The following is a 19,818-nucleotide window of genomic DNA, read 5'->3' as shown; positions in this document are numbered from 1 at the left end:
TATTATAAGGATTCCAAATAAGAGTATCCAACAAGGCGTGTCAAGTTACCTCTCAGGTCGACTCGCGTAAGTCGTCCGTGCAGCGAGGGGAACTACGGTGCCTCGCTTTCGACAGATACACGGTTTAGGGCTATTTTGGTAAAATGCTTTAGTAAGCGGAAGTAAGAGATTAGGGTTTTATAGCAGCCAAACCCTTTCTTCTCCGCTTCTCTTACTCCCTTCACTTGAGACGCCGGAGGTCGAAAAGCAAACGCCCTCGGCCTTTCTCTTTAGCTAGGCAAAATGGGTACTTTTCAAGCTCACATGCTCTCTCAGTGTGTTATTATGCTTCTCTTCATGCCGAATGACTTTCGTTCGTCGCAGGTATTTCCAGGGACTCGATGCATAAGAGGCGCGCCACCGGAGGCAAGAAGAAAGCATGGAGAAAGAAGCGAAAGTAAGTATTTTTGCTCTCTGAGTGGTTTTATTTCAAGATGATATAATCTCTAATTTCATCAGTTTTTCTGTGTATTTGTAAGTGATCTTGTTAATCACAAAATTAGTTATCCAGATCGTAACTTTTTTTAGCCTGTTTGGATCGTTAGTTTCTCCTCTTTATTTGGTACTTTCCCTTTGGATTCTTTTTAATGCTGTCTTGTGGGATGTAGTTTATTTCTTCCGGTTCCTCTTTTGAATATCTTATTTATTTTCAATTTACTTAAACTTATAAACTTTAAAGGTACGAGCTTGGGCGTCAGCCAGCAAATACCAAGCTCTCAAGCAATAAGACCGTCCGAAGGGTACGTGTGCGTGGAGGCAATGTCAAGTGGCGGGCTCTGCGTCTGGACACTGGTAATTACTCATGGGGCAGCGAGGCAGTCACTCGCAAGACCCGTATCCTTGATGTGGTGTATAATGCCTCAAACAACGAGCTTGTGCGAACTCAAACCTTGGTCAAGAGCGCCATAGTTCAAGTTGATGCTGCACCCTTCAAGCAGTGGTACTTGCAGCACTATGGTGTTGACATCGGAAGGAAGAAGAAGCCATCACAAGCTGTGAAGAAGGAAGGAGAGGTATCAGCATGCATCTTATCAACTGTTTAGTTTAACTTTTTATCATTACTCTTGCAGTATATATAGATTGCCCAGCGGCTTTTACTTTGAGTATGTACATTTCGCATGTGTGCATTTATCAGTCCTTTTTTCTCCTTTCATCACAGGCGTTATCTAAATTAACTAGGTAACTCCAACAGAACAAATGCTTCCAATTGGTTTTCACATACGGGTAGTTGTATGTTTACAGAAATTAAAAGATTGCTTCTGTTGAACATTTTATACTATTTCGTTGTTAGGTTTTCCTTTTTCTTTTTCTTTATTATCTAGAATTGTGGATGCATGATTTCATGGTTTTAGTTCAATAGAGTTGTTTGTAGGAGTGGTGTCATATTTCTGTACTGTTGTTGAGAAGCTCAATGCCACTTATATGTAAGCCATTCCATACGATGAGTTATCCCCTGAATGGTCCTAACTGATTGATAGGTTTATCGGTTGATAGAATATTGTGCCTGGATGTATCTTTTGGAGATAAAATTATCTGGTTGCTCAGGCTCTGTACTCATGTGGAAGCCTTCTATTTTTTGAGGTTCATATGATAATAAAGAATCCTTTTGACTTTTTATGGATGTTCCCTGGATGAATTAACTTTCTGAGCTAGTTTGAACTGCAAATTATTTTACCGTTGGCATATAATTCTGTCATCGATTGATTGCTCAAGAAGAAACATGGGAAGGGTTATATGAACATTCATAGTAGTGAAAAAAAGTCTAGATGGAGGAAAATTCATGCTGCTGATCCTGACATAGTTTGGACTATGCTGTGATAAACGATGGTATTGTAGTTGAGCTCTATTTTGTTGATGTCAGAAAAATGATCAATGGTTGGATAAGCCCATATACTCTACGGAGTTTTTGACGCATTGTGAAAAGCGGGTGTGCAGTTCGTTTTAGTTTACTTAGCTATAAGCTGTTAGTTTTAGTTTACTTAGCCATAAGTTTTAGTAGTCTGTCTTGTTAGATTTTCCCTATTCTCATCAGGTGCCTAAGTGCATCAAGGCTGCTGTTATTTGTCTTGACTGTTTATACTATATTGTTGAATGCTGAGTTAAAGTTATGACATCAGAAGTAGGCATTAAGATCAGCATCCTTGCAGATGACAAACTTCTCCATGTTCTAGTTTTTAATGTTGTGGTTTTTTTTTTATTGTTAGACTGAATAAATTTTTTAAATGCAGACTGATCTTAATCTTGTAGACTTGTCCTTGTCCCAATTTTTGTGATGTATATTAAAGCAAATTCTTGAATGAAACACTACCTGTTATGAACATATTTATAGTTCTATCATGATATGGTCAGTTGTATGTGATCTTATCTTTATTATGTGTTATAAATTTTGTAATTTTTGCAATATATCGGAGTGTCAAGTTTTTTATTAGAATCAATTGCCATTGGAAAAATCTACATAATTGAAAATTACCCAGTTGAGATATGAGCAGTGGGATTGAACTAGTATCCATGAAAGTTAATATACTTTACAGATTGCAAAGACAGATAACACATATTACATATTGGTATGGCGCATAGGATAACTAGTATCCATGAACTTCACTTGTAGTTTATCTTACTTTGATGATGTATTTCATGGGATTGAATGTTGTTTTCTATCACTTAAAAAAAGTTGTTCTAGTATTTGTGAACGTCACTTGTACTTGAAATTGTAGTTTGTCTTACTTTTGATGATGTAATTACATGAGATTGAATGTTGTTTTCTATCATTTAATAAAAAAAATTCTATATTCTTTTTCTTCTGCAATCATATGGTTTAGCTTCATAACAAATCTAGTTGTCTGTGCTGGTGGGGTGAAACACTTACATAACTATGTCTAAGTAAAATTAAAATTTAAGAATAATTTATTGACTGTTCCAATATACCAGTTGTCCAAGACAACAAATGTATTAGTTCTCCAAAAATTAATTTAAAAAATGCACAGAAATGGTATTTCCTGATGATTGATTTGTTCTTTATTCCGAGATCCGCAAATTCGGCGGCAGATGTACTTGCCAGGCAGGGAGCTACCCTACAATCGCTGGTTGTAAGGGAAATGCTCCCTCAAACTTTGTAATTTTCTCCTGTTTTATTAATACATCTTTTTCAAAAAAAAAAGATTTGTTCTCTATAATTGAATACTCTTGTACGTTTGAGTAATCATTTTGAAATCCATTGGTTCTTACTATTTTCTGAACAAAAGTGGCATGTTTGAGAATGCAATTGAAGGTTAGTATTGGAGTAGTCATATTTGATCCCTAAAATAGTATAAAGATTTATAGCTGAGGAGATGCTCAACTTCTGTCATAAACTTTTGTCCTCTGGGAAGATAGTGCCCGGGGGGGGGGGGGGGGGTCTAATTATAGTTCTCCTGCTCTTGTCTACGTTTACATATCATTGTTTAGGCTTTTTAAGTTATATCCATGCATAATGTCCCGGTCAGTCAATTTGGGACTTTAGGGATGTAGCCTCTACTTATTCTTGAATTGGGGGAAGCTTGGTTTTGACTGCTTGGGAATGTTATAATTAGGAGCAGTCACGCAGCATATTTCTCTTGGTATAATGAAGCATTCTTGGCTGCTACTGAGGACTTGGCCAATTATATGAATTCTCAAATTTTCATTCGATTTATCAACTGGGTGGACTGGATGTCTTGAACTAAAGAACTGGATATCTTGTTGCTACTGGTCGAAATTACTGTGATGATAACAAGATTACATGCTATTCAACTATCATCTCTGTTTTTCTTGATTTGTAGTTAACATTATCTGATGCTTTTAGGAAGGTGAATCTGCGCCTCAAGAGGAGGCAAAGAAAAGTAACCATGTGGTCAGGAAGTTAGAGAAACGCCAACAGGACCACAAACTGGACTCTCATATTGAAGAACAGTTTGGTAGTGGCAGGCTTTTGGCTTGCATCTCATCTCGCCCTGGCCAGTGTGGCCGTTCTGATGGGTAAGCAAACTCCAGCATTAAATACTCTGCTCTTTCCACCATTAGGAGGATGGAAACTTTACTTGTACCTTAGCTGAAAAATTACCTAAAATACTGTGTCAACCACTGAATGAATTTTTCCCCTCGTTCTTTTTTTGTCTCTTTTTTTTCTTTTTGAACTGCAGAGCCCAATTTAAGTGTTGACACAACATGTCGTTTCTTTGACAGGTATATCTTGGAGGGTAAGGAGCTGGAATTCTACACGAAGAAAATCCAGAGGAAGAAGGGCAAGGGTAGTGCTGGTGCTGCTTAAATGAGACATGTTTAAATTGTCTTAGTGCAAGATATATGTTTTCTGAGCCAAACAGTTGGATAGAGTTTTGTATTAGATAAGAAATGGTAGGGCTACTCTTTTCTTATGCATTTGCATGTTGATCTTGGGTGGTTGACAATAGAGTTTATCAATTGAATCTACAGTATTTGTTTATTTCTAGTTTGCAGTTTATTCTAAAGCTTTCTATTGACGATTTTTTTTATTGACAAAACATTTTTGGTTTGGTCTGAATTCAGTTACTATTACAAATAATTAATATTTTAACCATGACCCACAATTTGGAAATAAAAAATAACTTTTCTTCTGGAGCAAAGAAGCCATTTGTTTTTGTAAAACTAGTCTATAAGAGATTTGAGTTATTTTGTTCAAACCCATTTTAGTGTGAATTCATCTAATTACTATAGATTATTAATATAAAATAAAATCATATTTGGATCAAGAACCAAATTTTTTATTCAAAAATAATTATTCTACCAGTTTTTGAAGCTAAACCAACCTCTAGTCACCTATTTAAAACAAGAAATCCAAGCTCTAATGTCCCAAAGGGAAAAACCTAGGAGGTGTAAGTAAGCTTATCAAAACTTGTTATAGCTCTGGTCAAATGCACTTGTTACATAACGAATGCTGGAATTCAATGTAAAAAGTGTCAATCATAAATCCCAAAAAATCTATAGTGGGTCACAATCTAAACTCAAGTTGTTAATATATTCTCAAGGTATTTACACCTCATAGTTAATTTACTATGTTCATCGGATCGAATGGCATCTAAAACAAAAGACTACAAAGGTTTGATTTTTAGCTCCAACCATCTCAAGTTCTTCATCTGAATATTGCCTTTGATTGAACAACAACTTTCTTAACATAACTCTCTATTCAAATGATGCCTCTATCCAAAGAAGCTTTGTCATCCTTTATTTATTTATTTATTTTCTTTATGAGCCCCGCTTTTTTTATTGTGGGAGTTTCTTCAATTTGGCTACATCAAATTTTTTTCTTAAAATATATCATTAATCTCTAAATTTTTTGTTATCATCAAAACTATCAACATGAGGATCTTGAAACCAACACAAGTAGGTGTTGCCGGCTTAATTGGAAGGGTATCCACCCCCCCTACATCCATATGGTTAGGGCCTTTCTTAGCCTACGAAAAAATGAAAATGAAGGTGGAACCCCACCATCTCTATCCTTAGGTTCAAGTGAGAACAAGTAAATATAATATTATTATTATATTTATAGCAAATGCATTAAAATTATAATGTAATGCAAATTTACATCAAATAATAAAATATATTTCTTAGTGGTGGAGAGAACTATGTATCCCACCAATTGTTGGTAAGAGAGATGAGGGAAGGGAGAAGGGAGTGTTTTCCATCCTACTTAATATTTTCTTCATGAAAAATAGCCTCAATTTCCATGGTCATTTTTTTTAGAAAAATAAAGGGCACTAATACTCCCTAGAAATCAGTTTCTACCTTGTTTAAAAAATAGGTTTTTCACATTTTCTGAAGAGGGACAGTTGCAGAGCCTAGCCACCATCTTGATAAGCCTCCTGTAGACTTCATCAACAACACTTCCTTCCAAGGTGGAAACACAATTAGACGTTCTCACCCATCAGTTTCATCAAGTTATTCTATGCTCTGTTCATTCAAGCCACACATATCATTTGCTTTTCCTTTCAAATATATCCAAGCCAAATCATGACCCAAAACTAAGAAGAAATTGTGCCAAATCATGACAGACTCTTGCACTTGAAACTGATTTAATGAAAAAGTCCTCTCTTAAGGTCACAAGGGTGAAAAAAACACCAGGTTCCATCTTCGGATGCATTTTTTGTCTGATAATTGTCCATTCATCTCAACTAATAAAAAGACTTAATTTACATACATTACATAATCAAAGTGAGACAATGAAATCGATCAGACGCTGTAACTTGTATGATAAGACTGATTGGTTGGTTGACTACGACAAACCGATGCAATCGCCAAATCCTAAAATTTGCACATCACCTCTAATGTTACAATAACAATAAAATTAATTAGAAGACTATATAACACACTCCCACAAGTCCTTACATTTACTCTTTTGGTTCCAATGCCGCGATTTCTCTTACAACCTGAGTTTTATCAGCTTCAAACTGTTCATCCTCTGGATGGGCAAAACCAAACACCAAATTAAAGAAGCACAAGTTAAAGCTTTCATTCAATAACCTAATTCAGTTTATAAATTAGAATGAGTGAGTGAATCTCTTTCACCATATCTGGATAGCAAATAACAACAGAAATTTTCTACTCAAGACGAAATATTCACTAGCTCACCACTAGGAATGATGCTGCTACAAGTGTATAAGTGTAACACAGGATAGTGGAACATTCTACAGCAACAAAAAAATGTGCTGAGAAAGATGATCACTGTTGTGCGCGCAATGCTTGATGTTATGGACATATGGCCGTGTCTACTGATGTTGATCTCAGAGGCTGATACAAATCTATTATTGTCCATGTATCAAAATAGTTTATTTCAGGGCAAAAGTAGAGTTCAAGAACTTTGAATCCTGACCCTCATATTCAAAGGCATGCGAAATCAAAGCCTTTCAAAGAATTATAAAAACAAAGAGCACTGCCAGAAAACTAAATGACAGAAATGTAATAAATGTAGATTTGGGCTGTTATCTGAAAAAAGATGTTTCATTATTTTTCTACCTTTGTCCATCTTAAAGTCACTGAAGAAGCGAAGAAGCTTGCTCCTGTTGGCAATGAAGATGCTTACAATTTCTGGCGGCTTTTTGCTATTAGCTGCAAATAGCTGCCAGAAGGGTTGACATATAAACCCCATTAGCAAGATACACATACCTTAAACACATGAAAGAGCAGCAAGACAAACTTACCTTAAACACATGAAATGCTTCTATCTGGATGTTCTTACTGGATTCCTGTAAATGAGACAGATGAATTTTTCAAAAGCAGCAATCAACTGTTAGAAGTAGCATAATAAGGGCAGACAGTCAGAGGATCACATAGGAAAATATTTCGTTACCAAGTCTAAGAAAGGCTAAACTCCAATATAATATCCTCATGGCAGGTAACTAGGCCGAGAATCGCTATGCTTGAACTTTTTCCAAATCGGATGCCATTTTTTTGAAAAAGGATGTATATATTAACAAAACGGGGAGCAATTCCCTAACAACAAGAGATTGTAAGGAAGCTCCTGACTTGGCAAGCACATCTGCCACCGAGTTAGCAGATCTCGGAATGTGAGACCAGATACAAGAAAATTGAGAAGAAATTTCAAAGATCTCCCGCTAAGGAATCCCAATGGCGCCATGGGGGGGGGGGGGGGGGGGGGGGGGGGGGGAGGATGCAAAAATCGGAAGCCATTAAACCAAAATTTCAGGTCAGGTTGACTTTAAGACGAAGTAGGGTTGAAAAGTTTTTGAAGCAGAAAACTCAATTTATATGAAAAAGAGGGCTTTCAGTCCCATCTCCCTTGGAAAACATAATGACAGTTGACTTGCCCAACCTCTTTCATGAACAAGTGACATGGAGTTCTGTTTCCCAGAGAAAAGAGCAAGTAACCTGCTTTTGCTAGGAATGCGGTTAAGAATTTCTATCAGCATTTTTTTTCCAAAGAAGATTTAACACATGTTAAGAAGGTAGGGGTACTATGGTCATTTCTTACACAAATGTATTTATGGTATGATATTACTTTTAGGTTGAGTTTTAGGAAGGTATAAATTGTAATTTTTTCCTTTATTTACCCTTTTTGGCTGTATATCTCATGTAAGCCAAAGGGGCATTATGGTCTTTTGATTTACTATTCACTTAAAATTATCAATAAAAGATATTGGGGGTCAAGCCTGAACCCCCAACATGATTGCCTCTCTCTATGGCAGTTTTTGTCTTCCTCTCTTTCTTTTCTTCTCTTTCTCTTCTACTTTTCTCAAGTTTTAACTTCATGATTATGCTCGCTTACAACATGATTTTCCACCAATCAATCTCCAAGTTCAATGACCTTTAAAAAAAGACATTAACTACTGGAAAATCCTACATTCCAGATACAGAAAATATAGTTCCAGATATTCACTGTGACATAAGGAGAGTACAGTCATATATATGAATGGTAGAAGTGCCACCAGAATGCCCCACTCTTTTCTATCCTGTGTTTGATGATAAGTTCGTCTATATGTAGAAACTTTTGTTTTTAAAGTAAAGATGCGCCTTCGGCAGATCAAAATGTTCTTGAAGAAACATTTCTTGGAATTTAAATAGCCAAGACCAAGAAAGATATATATAGTGCTACTCCTTTTGATGTGAAAGCTTATTCATATTAGGGCAGCCCCCTGTTGGATGATATAATTTGGTAGAAAGACCAGTTAGCAAACTTACGTATTTGAAAGTTAAGAAGCCTGATACCTCATTAGCAATACAAGCTGTGAACCAGTTTACGAAGTCTCCTAGACAATACTTCACCTAGACGTTACAAACAGAATTCACAAGTACCACAAGAATCCAACCAGCAGAAAACAGTTGTATAGATATGGTCACAGCTTGGATAACTATTAGGATCCTAAAGCAGATTATTTTGGGCCTAAAATTAATAGAATATCTACAACAATTTTCTGTACATTTATTGGGGGTAACCTTCCAACTTGGAAGGATTCGAAACAGGTTATAGTGGCTTAGGCATGTGCTGAACCAGAATACGGAGCAAAAGGTTCATTCAAACATGTGGATAATTAATTTGGGTTTCTATGCACACACCCGTGGTTATGGGACGTAACAATCATGCTTTTATCTTTGCTTATAGCAGCCCAATTTTTCATGAGAACCAAACACACTCACTCAACTCAAGAGTTTGTTATGAATGGAAAAGACTTTATTACTAAATGTCAGATCAGGAGATCAAATAATTGAAAGCCATTACTTGAGAAGGAGATTTTTTTCTGTTTGTAGGATGAGGTTGTTTGACATATATGCCCTAGCTTAAGGGTACCAAAGTTGTGTACCATTTATAAGTAGTTTATTTTCTTTTACGAAGATGATTAATATACTTTTTATGGAACTAGTTCCTTGGTCTTAAATAAAAGAGATCCGGGATCTATTTCCCCTAATTAAGATCTCTCAGAAAAAGGGGACTACCATGTCTACTTCCTTCTTTTGCCGTATCATCACTTGCTGCGCTCAGATTGGACAATTATTATGGAACCCTAAATTCCTTCTCTACATAAAATAACAATTACCAGTACCAAGGGTAGTAGAAGAAACTAAAATTTGAGAAATCATAATATATATAGCATAGGAGAATCAAGTGAGTAAAGAGCCAACACATTGTGCATGAAGGCAAACTAATCCATACCCTAAGAAGATTCATTAAGATCCGTAAGTTATCCTTTGAGCTCACATATCGTGTCATCACAGCAGAATTTGAACGATCCAATAACATATCTCCCAGAAGCTGAAACAGAATAATTCATGAGCTAAAATAAAGGAACCATGCAAGTAATTCTTCTTATTTTTCTGAATAATGCATTTTTTTATTGAAGACAGAAGTAGAAATAGCAAGAAAAACAGATCCCTGAGAAGTAATTCATCAAGATCAAAGAGAAATGTGTTTTCCAAGATAACATCAATCTTCTATTCAAATTTAAAGATTTGAGACAGGTGCAAAAAGTAGGCCTGCATGGTTCAATTCAATTTAACTAGTTCACTATGGAGTCGGAGTTTGTGTAAAAACTTCGTCAAATTGCTACTTTATAGGTGCTCATCTTTCTCCTGTTGAAAACACTGCTGTCTTTACATGAATTAAAACTTCAAATGAAATGTAGAAAACAGAAAAAAAAAATCAGTTCAGAGTTAACCCCAACTGAGTGAGTTTTGCTCCAAGCAAGTAATCAAACCCATTAACCCAGTTATCTTAGGTGTTAAAGTAGCCAGGTAAACTTGCCTCCTCTGGGGGCTTACTCAATATCTGGATCTGGATTTATTTGATCCATTCATGAATCTATACCCAGATACAGACCTGATAACCAGAAGTAGAAAATACAGATGCTTAGCAAGTGACAGGTCAGATATGTGGCATACATGGGCCTGAGACCTAGCAAGCTATTGAATGAGCACAGCTTCAGAGCCTTGATCATGTTCAAATCCTCCCATTTCCAAAACAACTTTGGTGCTCTAAAATTAAGGTCAGCCTCCACTATTTGTACAGAGAAAATGAAAAAATACCTGCCAACAAAGCCCATCTACCAGAAGTTGATGTCTGTTTCCTTTGTTAGTAAGTTTGTCCAAGACAAATGCACAAATTTGGTAATTTTGCTAACAGGGTATGTAGTTGTGTTGAGGCAATTAGATTTTAGCGTGAGATCTTGGGTTCAAGTCTCACCAGGGTATTGGGTATAGCGCGTGCGCCAATGTGTATTCAACATTCAAGAAAATATATTTTTGAGGTAATTATGTTTTTAAGGCAGTTATGTGTATTCAACTTTCAAAAAAAATATATATAGTTGAGGCAATTATGTGTATTCAACCTTTCAAAAAAAAAAATGTTGAGGCAATTAATTTCTCAATTCATCAAGATGCACAGAGACGCCTCCATGAATCATCTCTTCTCCACCTATGAAGGCAATATTACCAAATAGAGTTGCAAATGTCTGGCTGGACTGGTAACTGACTGAAATAAAGTTGAGAGACAACACGGAGTATGAGTAACCCAACCATTAGCCTCTCAACTATGAAAAATTCCTGGTTTTCAAGTTCAATTGAAGATACATAAAAGTAGGAAGAACAAGCAGCCTTCTTGTTTCTAAAATTGACTACTACTAAAGGAAACTACAAATAAACGCTTCCCTAATTAAAACTCTCCTAATTTTGACTTATTAACACACTAGGAAACTAATAAAAGTATGAACTTGCTGACTTTCTTTTAGGCCATAGTACTTTCCTAAAAAGTGACTTCCCAGAAAAAGCTGGTGTGCTTTCACTCTTCTTCTTTCCTTCTTTTTTATATCTTCAATTGTTTTGGATGACTTTCTTCTTCAACAAATAAGCCATGTACTACATCACGGACCAAAGGGTTCAATTTCCAGGCTGGAGAGGAAAGATTCTAGTTGCCTTACAAGATACCGTTATGATATAATTCAAGTACACTGCAAACTTTGCAGTTTTTCCTTTTATTAGAGCCTACAGTCTATGCTATTGATGGTGAAAAAACACATGTACCTTTATAGCTTGTCGTCTGGTGATATAATTGGGAGACTCTAGCAACCTTGAGTTATATTCTGCAAAAAACTGAAACCAAAAGTAGGTTGAAGAAAGATTAAAAACAACATCTTTCAGATATGTTTTATAGGATACAGTATGACACAAATCTGAAATGGAAAAATAAACGAAGTTCACAAATTAAAAACTGTAACATATACCTTATTGGATTTTTTATTTTGGCCTTACTGCATCTGCTGGTTAGATTCTATTACATATGCTACATTTTATAATACATTTCCAGTTTAAAAACATCTAAACAGAAGCAAGATAACAAAGAATATGTACATCTTACAGACTCGATTTCTATTAATACCTTATAGCAAACAAGTAATTGACAACATGACCGAAATAATAAAAAAGGGTGAAAAAGCTTTACTCATCCAAAAAGGTTCCCTTCACAAGAAAATGGCCCTGATTAATCACATATGACTTCCTCTCTGCTCATACAGTTTGTTTGCATAGTTAATATCTGTTAACCTCTCTCTGTGAAAGCCTAATTCTATACATGAAATAGAACAAACAACCTGAAACAGCCACCAAAAGTCTCACTCCTGATCACCCTATAACATAGACTGAAGTGTTTCAGCTTTCCTTGAACCTAAGTAAGCACCCTTAAGCAGTACACTAAATAAGATCATCTAAAATTCCAAAATAAGAACAATAAAATAATAAATAAAAATAAAAACTTACCCAGTCATAATTTTTGGCAAGGAACTCAGCAACTGTTGATTTATGCCTTGTCAAAAGCTCCTGCAATAAGATGAAAAAAATAGATCAAAATACATGTCAGCACAAAATATAGATACTATAGCAAAACATAAAGATAATCTGCCAAACGAATTGTGCAGACATTTTAGACTGCCCTATTAAGATAGGAGGTACACATGATTAGCCTAGACATGTTAAGAGGCACACTGTAGATATATCAGGCATATAGATCTTAATAGACAAGCAAATAACTTTCCAAAGTCCAAGTTGAAACGGGTTAAAGTTAATTGAATATAAAAAAAAAAACTCGAAGAAGCACATTGATTAGGTTTAATTGTTAGGACTATGAATCATAGATGGATTTACAAAAGTAGATACAAAAAATTATTTCTAAAAATCAATCCTCAGAACATTTTTAAGATTGATAACCTTAAAAGTTGCAGATGCATCTGATGCAATGTCAAAATTCGGTAGCTGAATGTAGTCAAAAAACTTCTTCATGTGCTCAGACTCCAAAACATACCTGTGAAAAAACAAATTGCCATCAACAGAACTTTGTCTAGCTTAATGAAATGGATATCAAACATTACAAATGAAAATTAATCACATTATAAAGACAAACAAACATTTTCTGTTTTTGAAATGGAAAAATAAACAAAGTTCACAAATAGATCCCTGTTAACTTCCATTTCTCCAAACTATACATGTCAAATTATATGAAAAAGGGTAGTTTGGTCATGTCACATTAGTCAGATTGTCCCTCTTATGTTAAGAGTAAGTTGTCTTAGCGCATGTGTTTTATGGTTTTTTTGTTAATTCTGAGTTGTAATTAGAGAGTTATGTTCGATATAGGGTCATTTATGTTAGCTCAGGAAGCACCACTAGGTATTGTTCTCTGTCCAATCAAAGTCATAGTATTAGTTCGTTTGAAGTTCATTCAGGTATATTGGGACCTTGTCAAATACATAGTGTCTTTGGTTACCAGTATTTTGTTTCCTAGTCAATCCACATTAGAGTATCTCCTAATGGAGAAATGTATTTGATGTGTTCCTTAATTTTTATAGTGAAATAAAAAATCAACTTGGTGCTCTCTTCGTATATTTCATTCTAATAATGGGCTTGAGTTTATGAACCACAAGTTTCACTCCTTTCGTCAAACTAATGGTATTATTCATCAACTTTCTTGTGTGTATATCACAAAGCAAAATGGGATAGCAAAAAAGAAGAATCGCCACTTGAGGTTGCACAAACCATGTTATTTCATATGTAGATTCCAAAATCCTATTGGAGTGATGATATCCTTACTGCTTGTTTCTCTTCAACAAAATGCCCTCTTCTGTATCTGGAGGAAAAATTCCACCACAAGTTCTTAAACCTAACAATGAATTTGTTTTTAGTCCATCATATGACAAGTTGTCTCGAAGATCAGTTAAGCATGTTTTCCTTGGGTATTCTTGTACTCAAAAAGGGTACAAGTGTTATTGCCCTTTCACCAGACAGACTCATGTGTCTATTAATGTCACATTCTTTGAAAATGTTCCCCATTTTTAAAGTCTGATGACTCTACTACTCCAATACCTTTTGATGTTGATATAGTTGTTCATGTTCTGGTGGAGGAAGTTCCCAACACCATAGAGTGCTGCCCAGCCAAAGCCACTACAAGTTTACCAATGATAAAAACCTCCCACAACACCATCAAAGGCTCCCTCCTATCTTTGCCAATTTCCTCATTGGCGACTCCTAAAGTAAGTAATTTGGATCTTCCTGTTGCTTTTCGTAAGGATGCTTGTGCTTGTATTCACCATCTCATATCCAAATTTGTAACCTTCAACTTGTTTTCTGGTTCATTCAAAATGTTTACCTTGTTTGTCTTCTTGCACTGGTCCTTTAGTGCAGGATAGTCTATTCTCCTCAATAGAAGTATACTATGGATGTGAAAATGGAGGCTTTGCTTGATATGGGTACTTGGACTTTGTGTGATCCACTTCCAAGACGTTGCTCTCATGGCTTCCCGTTAGTCTACACTTTGAAATACAAGGCTGATGGGTCCATAGAATAGTTATAAAGCCAGACTTGTAGTTAAGCGGCATACCCAAACATATGGTGTGAATGTTTTTGAAACTTTCTCGCCTGTGACTCAATTGGCAGTTGTTCACATTCTAATTTTTGTGGTTGTTACTAAGGGCTGGCATTTGTTTCAATTAGACAACAAAATATAGGATTTGGAAAAAGAGGTACACATGGAGCAATCTCTTAGATATGTTGCTTAGGGGGAGACTGAAAAAGTGTGTAGGTTGAACATGACTATTATGGCATCAAGTAGAGCCACAAAGCATGATTTGACAAGTTCAACAAAGTGATTATGTCCTTGGGGTTTAACTAGAAGTCACTATGACCACTCATTGTTTATTTTGAAGAGGTCTTCTAGAGTTTTGGTGCTTGTTGTGTATGTGGATGACATCGTGTTGTCAGGAAGCAATGAAAAAGGTATTGAAGAGGTCAAAGTACATCTAGAAAAACATTTTCAAACTAAAGATTTATTTTCTTGGGATTGAAATAGCAAGGTAAGGCAAGGATTGTTTTGACACAAAGAAAGTACATTATAAATATGCTACAAAAGTATGACCTACAGGGAGCAAAGCCTGTCAAGACACCTATAGAAGTGAATCATAATCTTCATGCAAATGATAGTGTTAAATCAAAGATACAACTATGTATAGAAGGCTAGTGGGCAAACTGATTTATGCCACAGTTACATGACCTAACATCTCGTTTGTTGTAAGTGTAATCAATTAGTTCATAGAGCATCCAAGAAATATTCATTTAGAGGTAGCGCATAAAGTATTGAGATATCTAAATGGGGCATCGGGTAAAGGATTATTGTATGCGCCACATGGTCATTTACAAATTGAAGGACACTCTAATGCTAACTATGCAAGCTCCAAGCTAAAAAACAAGTCTTCCACTAGGTATTGCATATTTTTTGGAAGGAATTCAACTAACTTGAAGAGCAAGAAACAAAATGTTGTGGGCTGATCTAGTTTGGAAGCAAAATACCAGGTAATGGCTCACACTATTAGTGAATTCCTATGGGTTTGATTAGTTTTGCAAGAGTTAAGCTTCTCAACCAAGGGTATGATAGTGATGCATTATGGCAATCAAATTGCCAATTTCATTACTAGTAATCCAGTCTTTCATGAATGGACTAACCATGTTGTGTTAGAATTTCATTTCATTCACGATGCTATAATGAATGGTGGGGTGGTCACTCCAAATGTTAAATCTGCGGATCAGCTTAGTGATGTGTTTACTAAGGTCTAGGGAAAAAGTGAATTTGAGAATTTTTGTAATAAGCTAGTACTTCTAGATATATATGATCCAACTTGAGGAGAACTTTTGAATTATATGAAAAAAGGTCCTTTGGTCATTTCACATTTGTCACATTGTCCCTCTATGTTAGTAGTAGGTTTGTCTTGGTGTATGTGTTTTATGGTTTCATTTTTTAGTTAATTTCAAGTTGCAATTAGGGAGTTATAATGAGTTGAGTACAAAGGGGTATTTATGTACTTTTGACATATTATGACTTAAGTGAGAGTTAAAAAGAAAGGACCGACTTCCAAACCCCTCAACGAGTGTTGGAGGCTGTGCACACTCTCTCCCTTGCATTCTCCTTTGTCTCTTTTCTTCTCTCTATTTCATGTAATTTGGAAAAATGCGCAGAGCAAAAGACAAAATGAAATGACTAAGCCTTTCCGATTTCTCACAATAAAAAAGAAAAGAAACAATTTTTGTGCTTAACTAGATTTTACCTTGCTATACTCTGATGACGAATGCATTCCCTCAACATTGCACCATAATGTAGTGCAATATCCATGTCTTCATACCTAAAAAAAGAAGTATGAAGATGTAGACATCACCAGCAAAAGGGTATACAACATAAAGAGGGGAAAAATAAATCGACATATTCTGATTATAATAGTGAACTATATTCATTAGCTTTTAGACGAGACTAAGAACTTGACATCTTAGAATGGACTAGAAAACAGAATCAAATGTTCTTTGTAGCAAGATATCAAGTAGAACCATAATCCATAAAACTAAAAAAATAAAAAATAAAAGAAAAAGATATGCTCATAATGATTCATGAAGTTAAGAGGAAGAACAACTCACCCAGCTATCAAAATATCCAACAGGTCCTTGTTTGCTTCGAGATAATCAGAAGCAATCAACCGAGAATGGACTTGTTGCCTTTGCAAGTTGGCAACAACTTGAGTCGCATCCTTACGAGCCTACAATAAGAAAAACCCAATATACATAAGCAGAAGCACCAACAACAACGGAAGGACCAGGGCTTGAAAAAGTTGACAGTTTGCTACTCTACGAAGTATCACAAATGGAAGGTTTTGTTTTTTTGGAATGGTGAATGAATTAATGTGAAAACATAGCAACATATAAAGTGGGAGGGAAACGGCCAACTCCCAAAGATTTAAAAAAATAAAATGTAATCAAATGAGCAAGCTACATCTAAAATCAAGGTGTTAGGTGTTCACAACTGGCTCCCTTCTTTGGCAAAAGAATCAGTAATGAATTAGCTACAAAGAGTGTTATTCCGTGTAGCTGTGAGGGACTGCACAATATCCTGAACTTCATCCAGAAAATGAAGAAGCCTCCATGGGGGCTTCAAGAAAGTGTTTCGTCAAGCTAATAGCAATTTTCGGGTCACCTTCAACAATTAGAGGTCAGTCAAATGTTCATTGTAGAGTCTTAATCCCTAAAGCATCAATTGGACCTCAGCTTCAAGTGAATCTTTGTTTCGCAAGGGACCAGAGTAAGCTAATGAAATATGATCATCAAGGTCACTAACAACACCTCCAATACCAGCCAAGCCAGGACTCTACAATGAGCTCCCATCAAAGTTGAGATTGTGGTGGCCCTCTGTGGGAGGAATCCAAGAAACCATTTTCTGAGGCTTTTGGTGGACAAGAGATGCAGTAGGTCTCTAATTTTGTCTAATCACATCACCCAGGAGCTCCTCTAGGCCTTTACAGATTTTTCACAAATGGAAAGATGACTAGAGAAAATCTACAAACAGCAGTCCCATCACTTGGTTTGCCCAACTCTCTGTTCTCTTCATTCAAGTAAGTAGCTTTTGAGACGCCTACCCAACCTTTTTACAATGATTAGCTATTCCATGCTTGTAAAGTCCTAAGCTATGAGACCATTCAAATAGTTAGGTTCTTATAGGAGAAGACTTCAAAGTTTAAATTGGTAATGTCCAGAAATCAGGTGGATAGATAATTTCAATACCATTTCGTAATGTTCTTTGAGTCATCTCAGTCAGCCAGTAACAGTTGAGTGAAATATTTCTTGTAATCAATAAAAGAATGTCTTTCATGTCATTTAGAGATACAATATGAGAAGACAACTATGTGTATTAAGCCTTCAAGATTTTTTATGAAGAGCGCTACACTTAATTTGATAAAGTGAAGGAGCTGTTTATGTGATCCCCTCAAAAGGTACTTTTTCTTCTTTTTTTTCTCCTCAATCTTCTGAGTTTCATACTACTTACTGGTAACCTATGATAAAGCAAATCTTATTCTGTGAGCACAGTGTGCATTCGTTATTTGTTAATTTAACAGTACCTAATGTCATCCAACTAGAGTCAATCCTTAAGCACCAAAGTGAAAGATATCTCTCCAGTTTCAACTCCGGAATAAAATTTAAGAGTCGTAAGAAAGTCAGTATAGTCCTCTCTTCTTACATATCCACTACTTGTGAATTTACATCACTGTCTACTACGCATCTAGCAAGGCAAAAATTTCATCTGAATATCACATGATTTAACAACAAAAAGGAAATGCAAACTTGGATGTCTCCCAGAAAAAGCAGTCCTTGATTACCTCAAGATTAAGTTTTGGAAGACAAACAATTAAGAGGCGGAGAGTGTTTCCCTTAAAGAACTCCTGGGTCAGCTGACAACAGGCCTCTGAGACTGGCTCAGACTCACTGTTTCCATATAGAATGGATTTTAACTCACGGATGAGTTTGCTTAATTCTGCCATCTGCAAGCAAGTGAAAATTTTAAAGTGAAGTGGCTTCAAATTTGACAAATACCAAGAAATAAAAGTTAAGGGAACCGCTGGAAACAGAAATAAACTCTCACAAATGACATCAAATGAGAGGAAAAGAAAATAAGCACAATCAAGCAGAGCGAAACTAGTATAATGGAGATATGGTGACATATAACATGCTCCCAAAGACGTGTGAAATACAGGGTGTTAGGCCTTCAATATGGAAATTTTATTCTTCTTCCAAAAAAAAAAAAGTTTTATAACGCTCCATTTTTAACAAAACCACTGGTGAGAAACAAAACCATGGCAAGCAATTCTTTATGCAACGACGTATTACCAAATAAGCTTGACTATTAAAAAAATTCAATTTTTACTAGTAATTCAAATTCAACCCACCCAGAATTCAAATGCCAGCACCTGATCGAGATTTGGAATCAAACCGGCCACGTGACAAATAAAAAGTTCGATTACTAAAGAAAGTGCTCAATTTGTTAGAAGATCATCAACAGCAATGAAATTGATAAACCTATCAATTTCCATCCAAAAGGGGTTCTCAATTTCACTATTCTAAATCCTCAACCTAACAGAGAAAAGCTAGAAAAAATCAAACAGCCAAACAATCTCGACTACCTTCTCTTCCTTCTTCCCTTCGCGAGGATACAAATTCAGGTCAATGACCGCCAGCAGATCCCGTGTCTGCCGAACCACCTCCGCCGGCGTCTTCGGCTTGGACTTGAAAAGGCCCTTCATGTTGGCGCCGACCAGAATCTGGGCCTACCGCCGACTGGAGTCAAGCCCTTTTTGGGGGTCCGGCTTCCCGTCTAGGTTTTTCCTCCAGCACCTTCCCCCTCTCTCGTTATGATATTCAGGCCAGGCTTAAAAGGGTTTGCATGGCCATTCACGAAAGAGTAGCCGAGGCAATCAAGAGACGATGGTTCAAAAAGAGGTCCAAATCTTAGAAACTCAAATAAAAAGGGCAAAATTCTTTTTTTATTCTGAGGCTGAAAAAGAAAATTGAAGCGTTTGTGATTCGTCTTCACTATTCTGCAACCTGTACCTTAAAAATTAAAAATATCCAATTCCTTTCCGCCAGAACGATAAGGATGGGACATTTGGCACTGTATTGGTTACATATAATTAAGCTTCTTCTGATCATTTAAGGCAAATAGATTAGTCTCTTTATTTCATTGGAATTTAAAGCCTCTCTACCATCTAACAATATCTGTTCACTTGGAGTTTTTTTATGAAAATATAGATGGAGAAGGGGCAGACCATTTCACTTTACAATAAAAACAAGCAAAAGTTGGACCTTTAAAGTGTTAGGTCCCATGAATAATCACATCATCTCTGCCAAGTTCACATCAACCACACATTTGAACAAATCATCCTTTGGATAGTAGGAGACCACAAGACAGGTTGGTTCCGATCCCATCTCACT

The 19,818-nt window shown here is 36.0% G+C and overlaps 2 protein-coding genes across 4 annotated transcripts; one reads left to right on the top strand and one right to left on the bottom strand.

Annotated features, from left to right (window-relative positions):
• The first annotated feature begins 182 nt into the window (after nucleotides 1–182).
• On the top strand, nucleotides 183–4,504 carry LOC137933921 (small ribosomal subunit protein eS8-like). The gene is made up of 5 exons (XM_068778045.1): nucleotides 183–286; nucleotides 364–436; nucleotides 719–1,052; nucleotides 3,860–4,032; nucleotides 4,240–4,504. Exons 1-5 carry the CDS (start codon nucleotides 283–285, stop codon nucleotides 4,322–4,324), a joined length of 669 nt encoding a protein of 222 aa, XP_068634146.1. The 5' UTR covers nucleotides 183–282; the 3' UTR covers nucleotides 4,325–4,504.
• A 1,695-nt stretch (nucleotides 4,505–6,199) lies between these two features.
• LOC137933907 (putative MO25-like protein At5g47540) lies at nucleotides 6,200–19,404 on the bottom strand. Of its 3 annotated transcripts, none has more exons than XM_068778031.1 (12): nucleotides 19,011–19,404; nucleotides 18,210–18,371; nucleotides 16,480–16,598; nucleotides 16,119–16,193; nucleotides 12,739–12,832; nucleotides 12,292–12,351; nucleotides 11,560–11,628; nucleotides 9,698–9,796; nucleotides 7,230–7,274; nucleotides 7,045–7,147; nucleotides 6,418–6,490; nucleotides 6,200–6,304 (listed from the first exon to the last, which is right to left on the bottom strand). In XM_068778031.1, exons 1-11 carry the CDS (start codon nucleotides 19,128–19,130, stop codon nucleotides 6,420–6,422), a joined length of 1,017 nt encoding a protein of 338 aa, XP_068634132.1. In that variant the 5' UTR covers nucleotides 19,131–19,404; the 3' UTR covers nucleotides 6,200–6,304; nucleotides 6,418–6,419. The 3 variants fall into 3 exon arrangements, with proteins under 3 accessions (XP_068634132.1, XP_068634124.1, XP_068634115.1); XM_068778023.1 differs by having other exon boundaries at nucleotides 6,200–6,333; nucleotides 19,011–19,403; XM_068778014.1 differs by having other exon boundaries at nucleotides 6,200–6,490; nucleotides 19,011–19,402.
• Nucleotides 19,405–19,818: the final 414 nt, after the last annotated feature.

Source organism: Aristolochia californica, unplaced genomic scaffold (genome assembly GCF_029961685.1).
Source record: "Aristolochia californica isolate CCGP_79_NKW_82.1479 unplaced genomic scaffold, dmAriCali1.0.hap1 SCAF_10, whole genome shotgun sequence".
Lineage (NCBI taxonomy): Eukaryota > Viridiplantae > Streptophyta > Magnoliopsida > Piperales > Aristolochiaceae > Aristolochia > Aristolochia californica.
This window is presented reverse-complemented; position numbering and strand designations above follow the sequence as displayed.

Excerpts from the sequence above, each read along its gene's own strand:
- LOC137933921 (XM_068778045.1), top strand. Across the intron at positions 1,053-3,859 it reads CTGTGAAGAAGGAAGGAGAG|GAAGGTGAATCTGCGCCTCA; the intron begins GTATCAGCATGC and ends TGATGCTTTTAG. Across the intron at positions 4,033-4,239 it reads CAGTGTGGCCGTTCTGATGG|GTATATCTTGGAGGGTAAGG; the intron begins GTAAGCAAACTC and ends TTTCTTTGACAG.
- LOC137933907 (XM_068778031.1), bottom strand. The coding sequence starts at position 19,130 with ATGAAGGGCCTTTTCAAGTCCAAGCCGAAGACGCCGGCGGAGGTGGTT. Across the intron at positions 16,599-18,209 it reads TTCCAAAACTTAATCTTGAG|GCTCGTAAGGATGCGACTCA; the intron begins GTAATCAAGGAC and ends TTCTTATTGTAG. Across the intron at positions 7,148-7,229 it reads AAGCATTTCATGTGTTTAAG|CTATTTGCAGCTAATAGCAA; the intron begins GTAAGTTTGTCT and ends CCCTTCTGGCAG.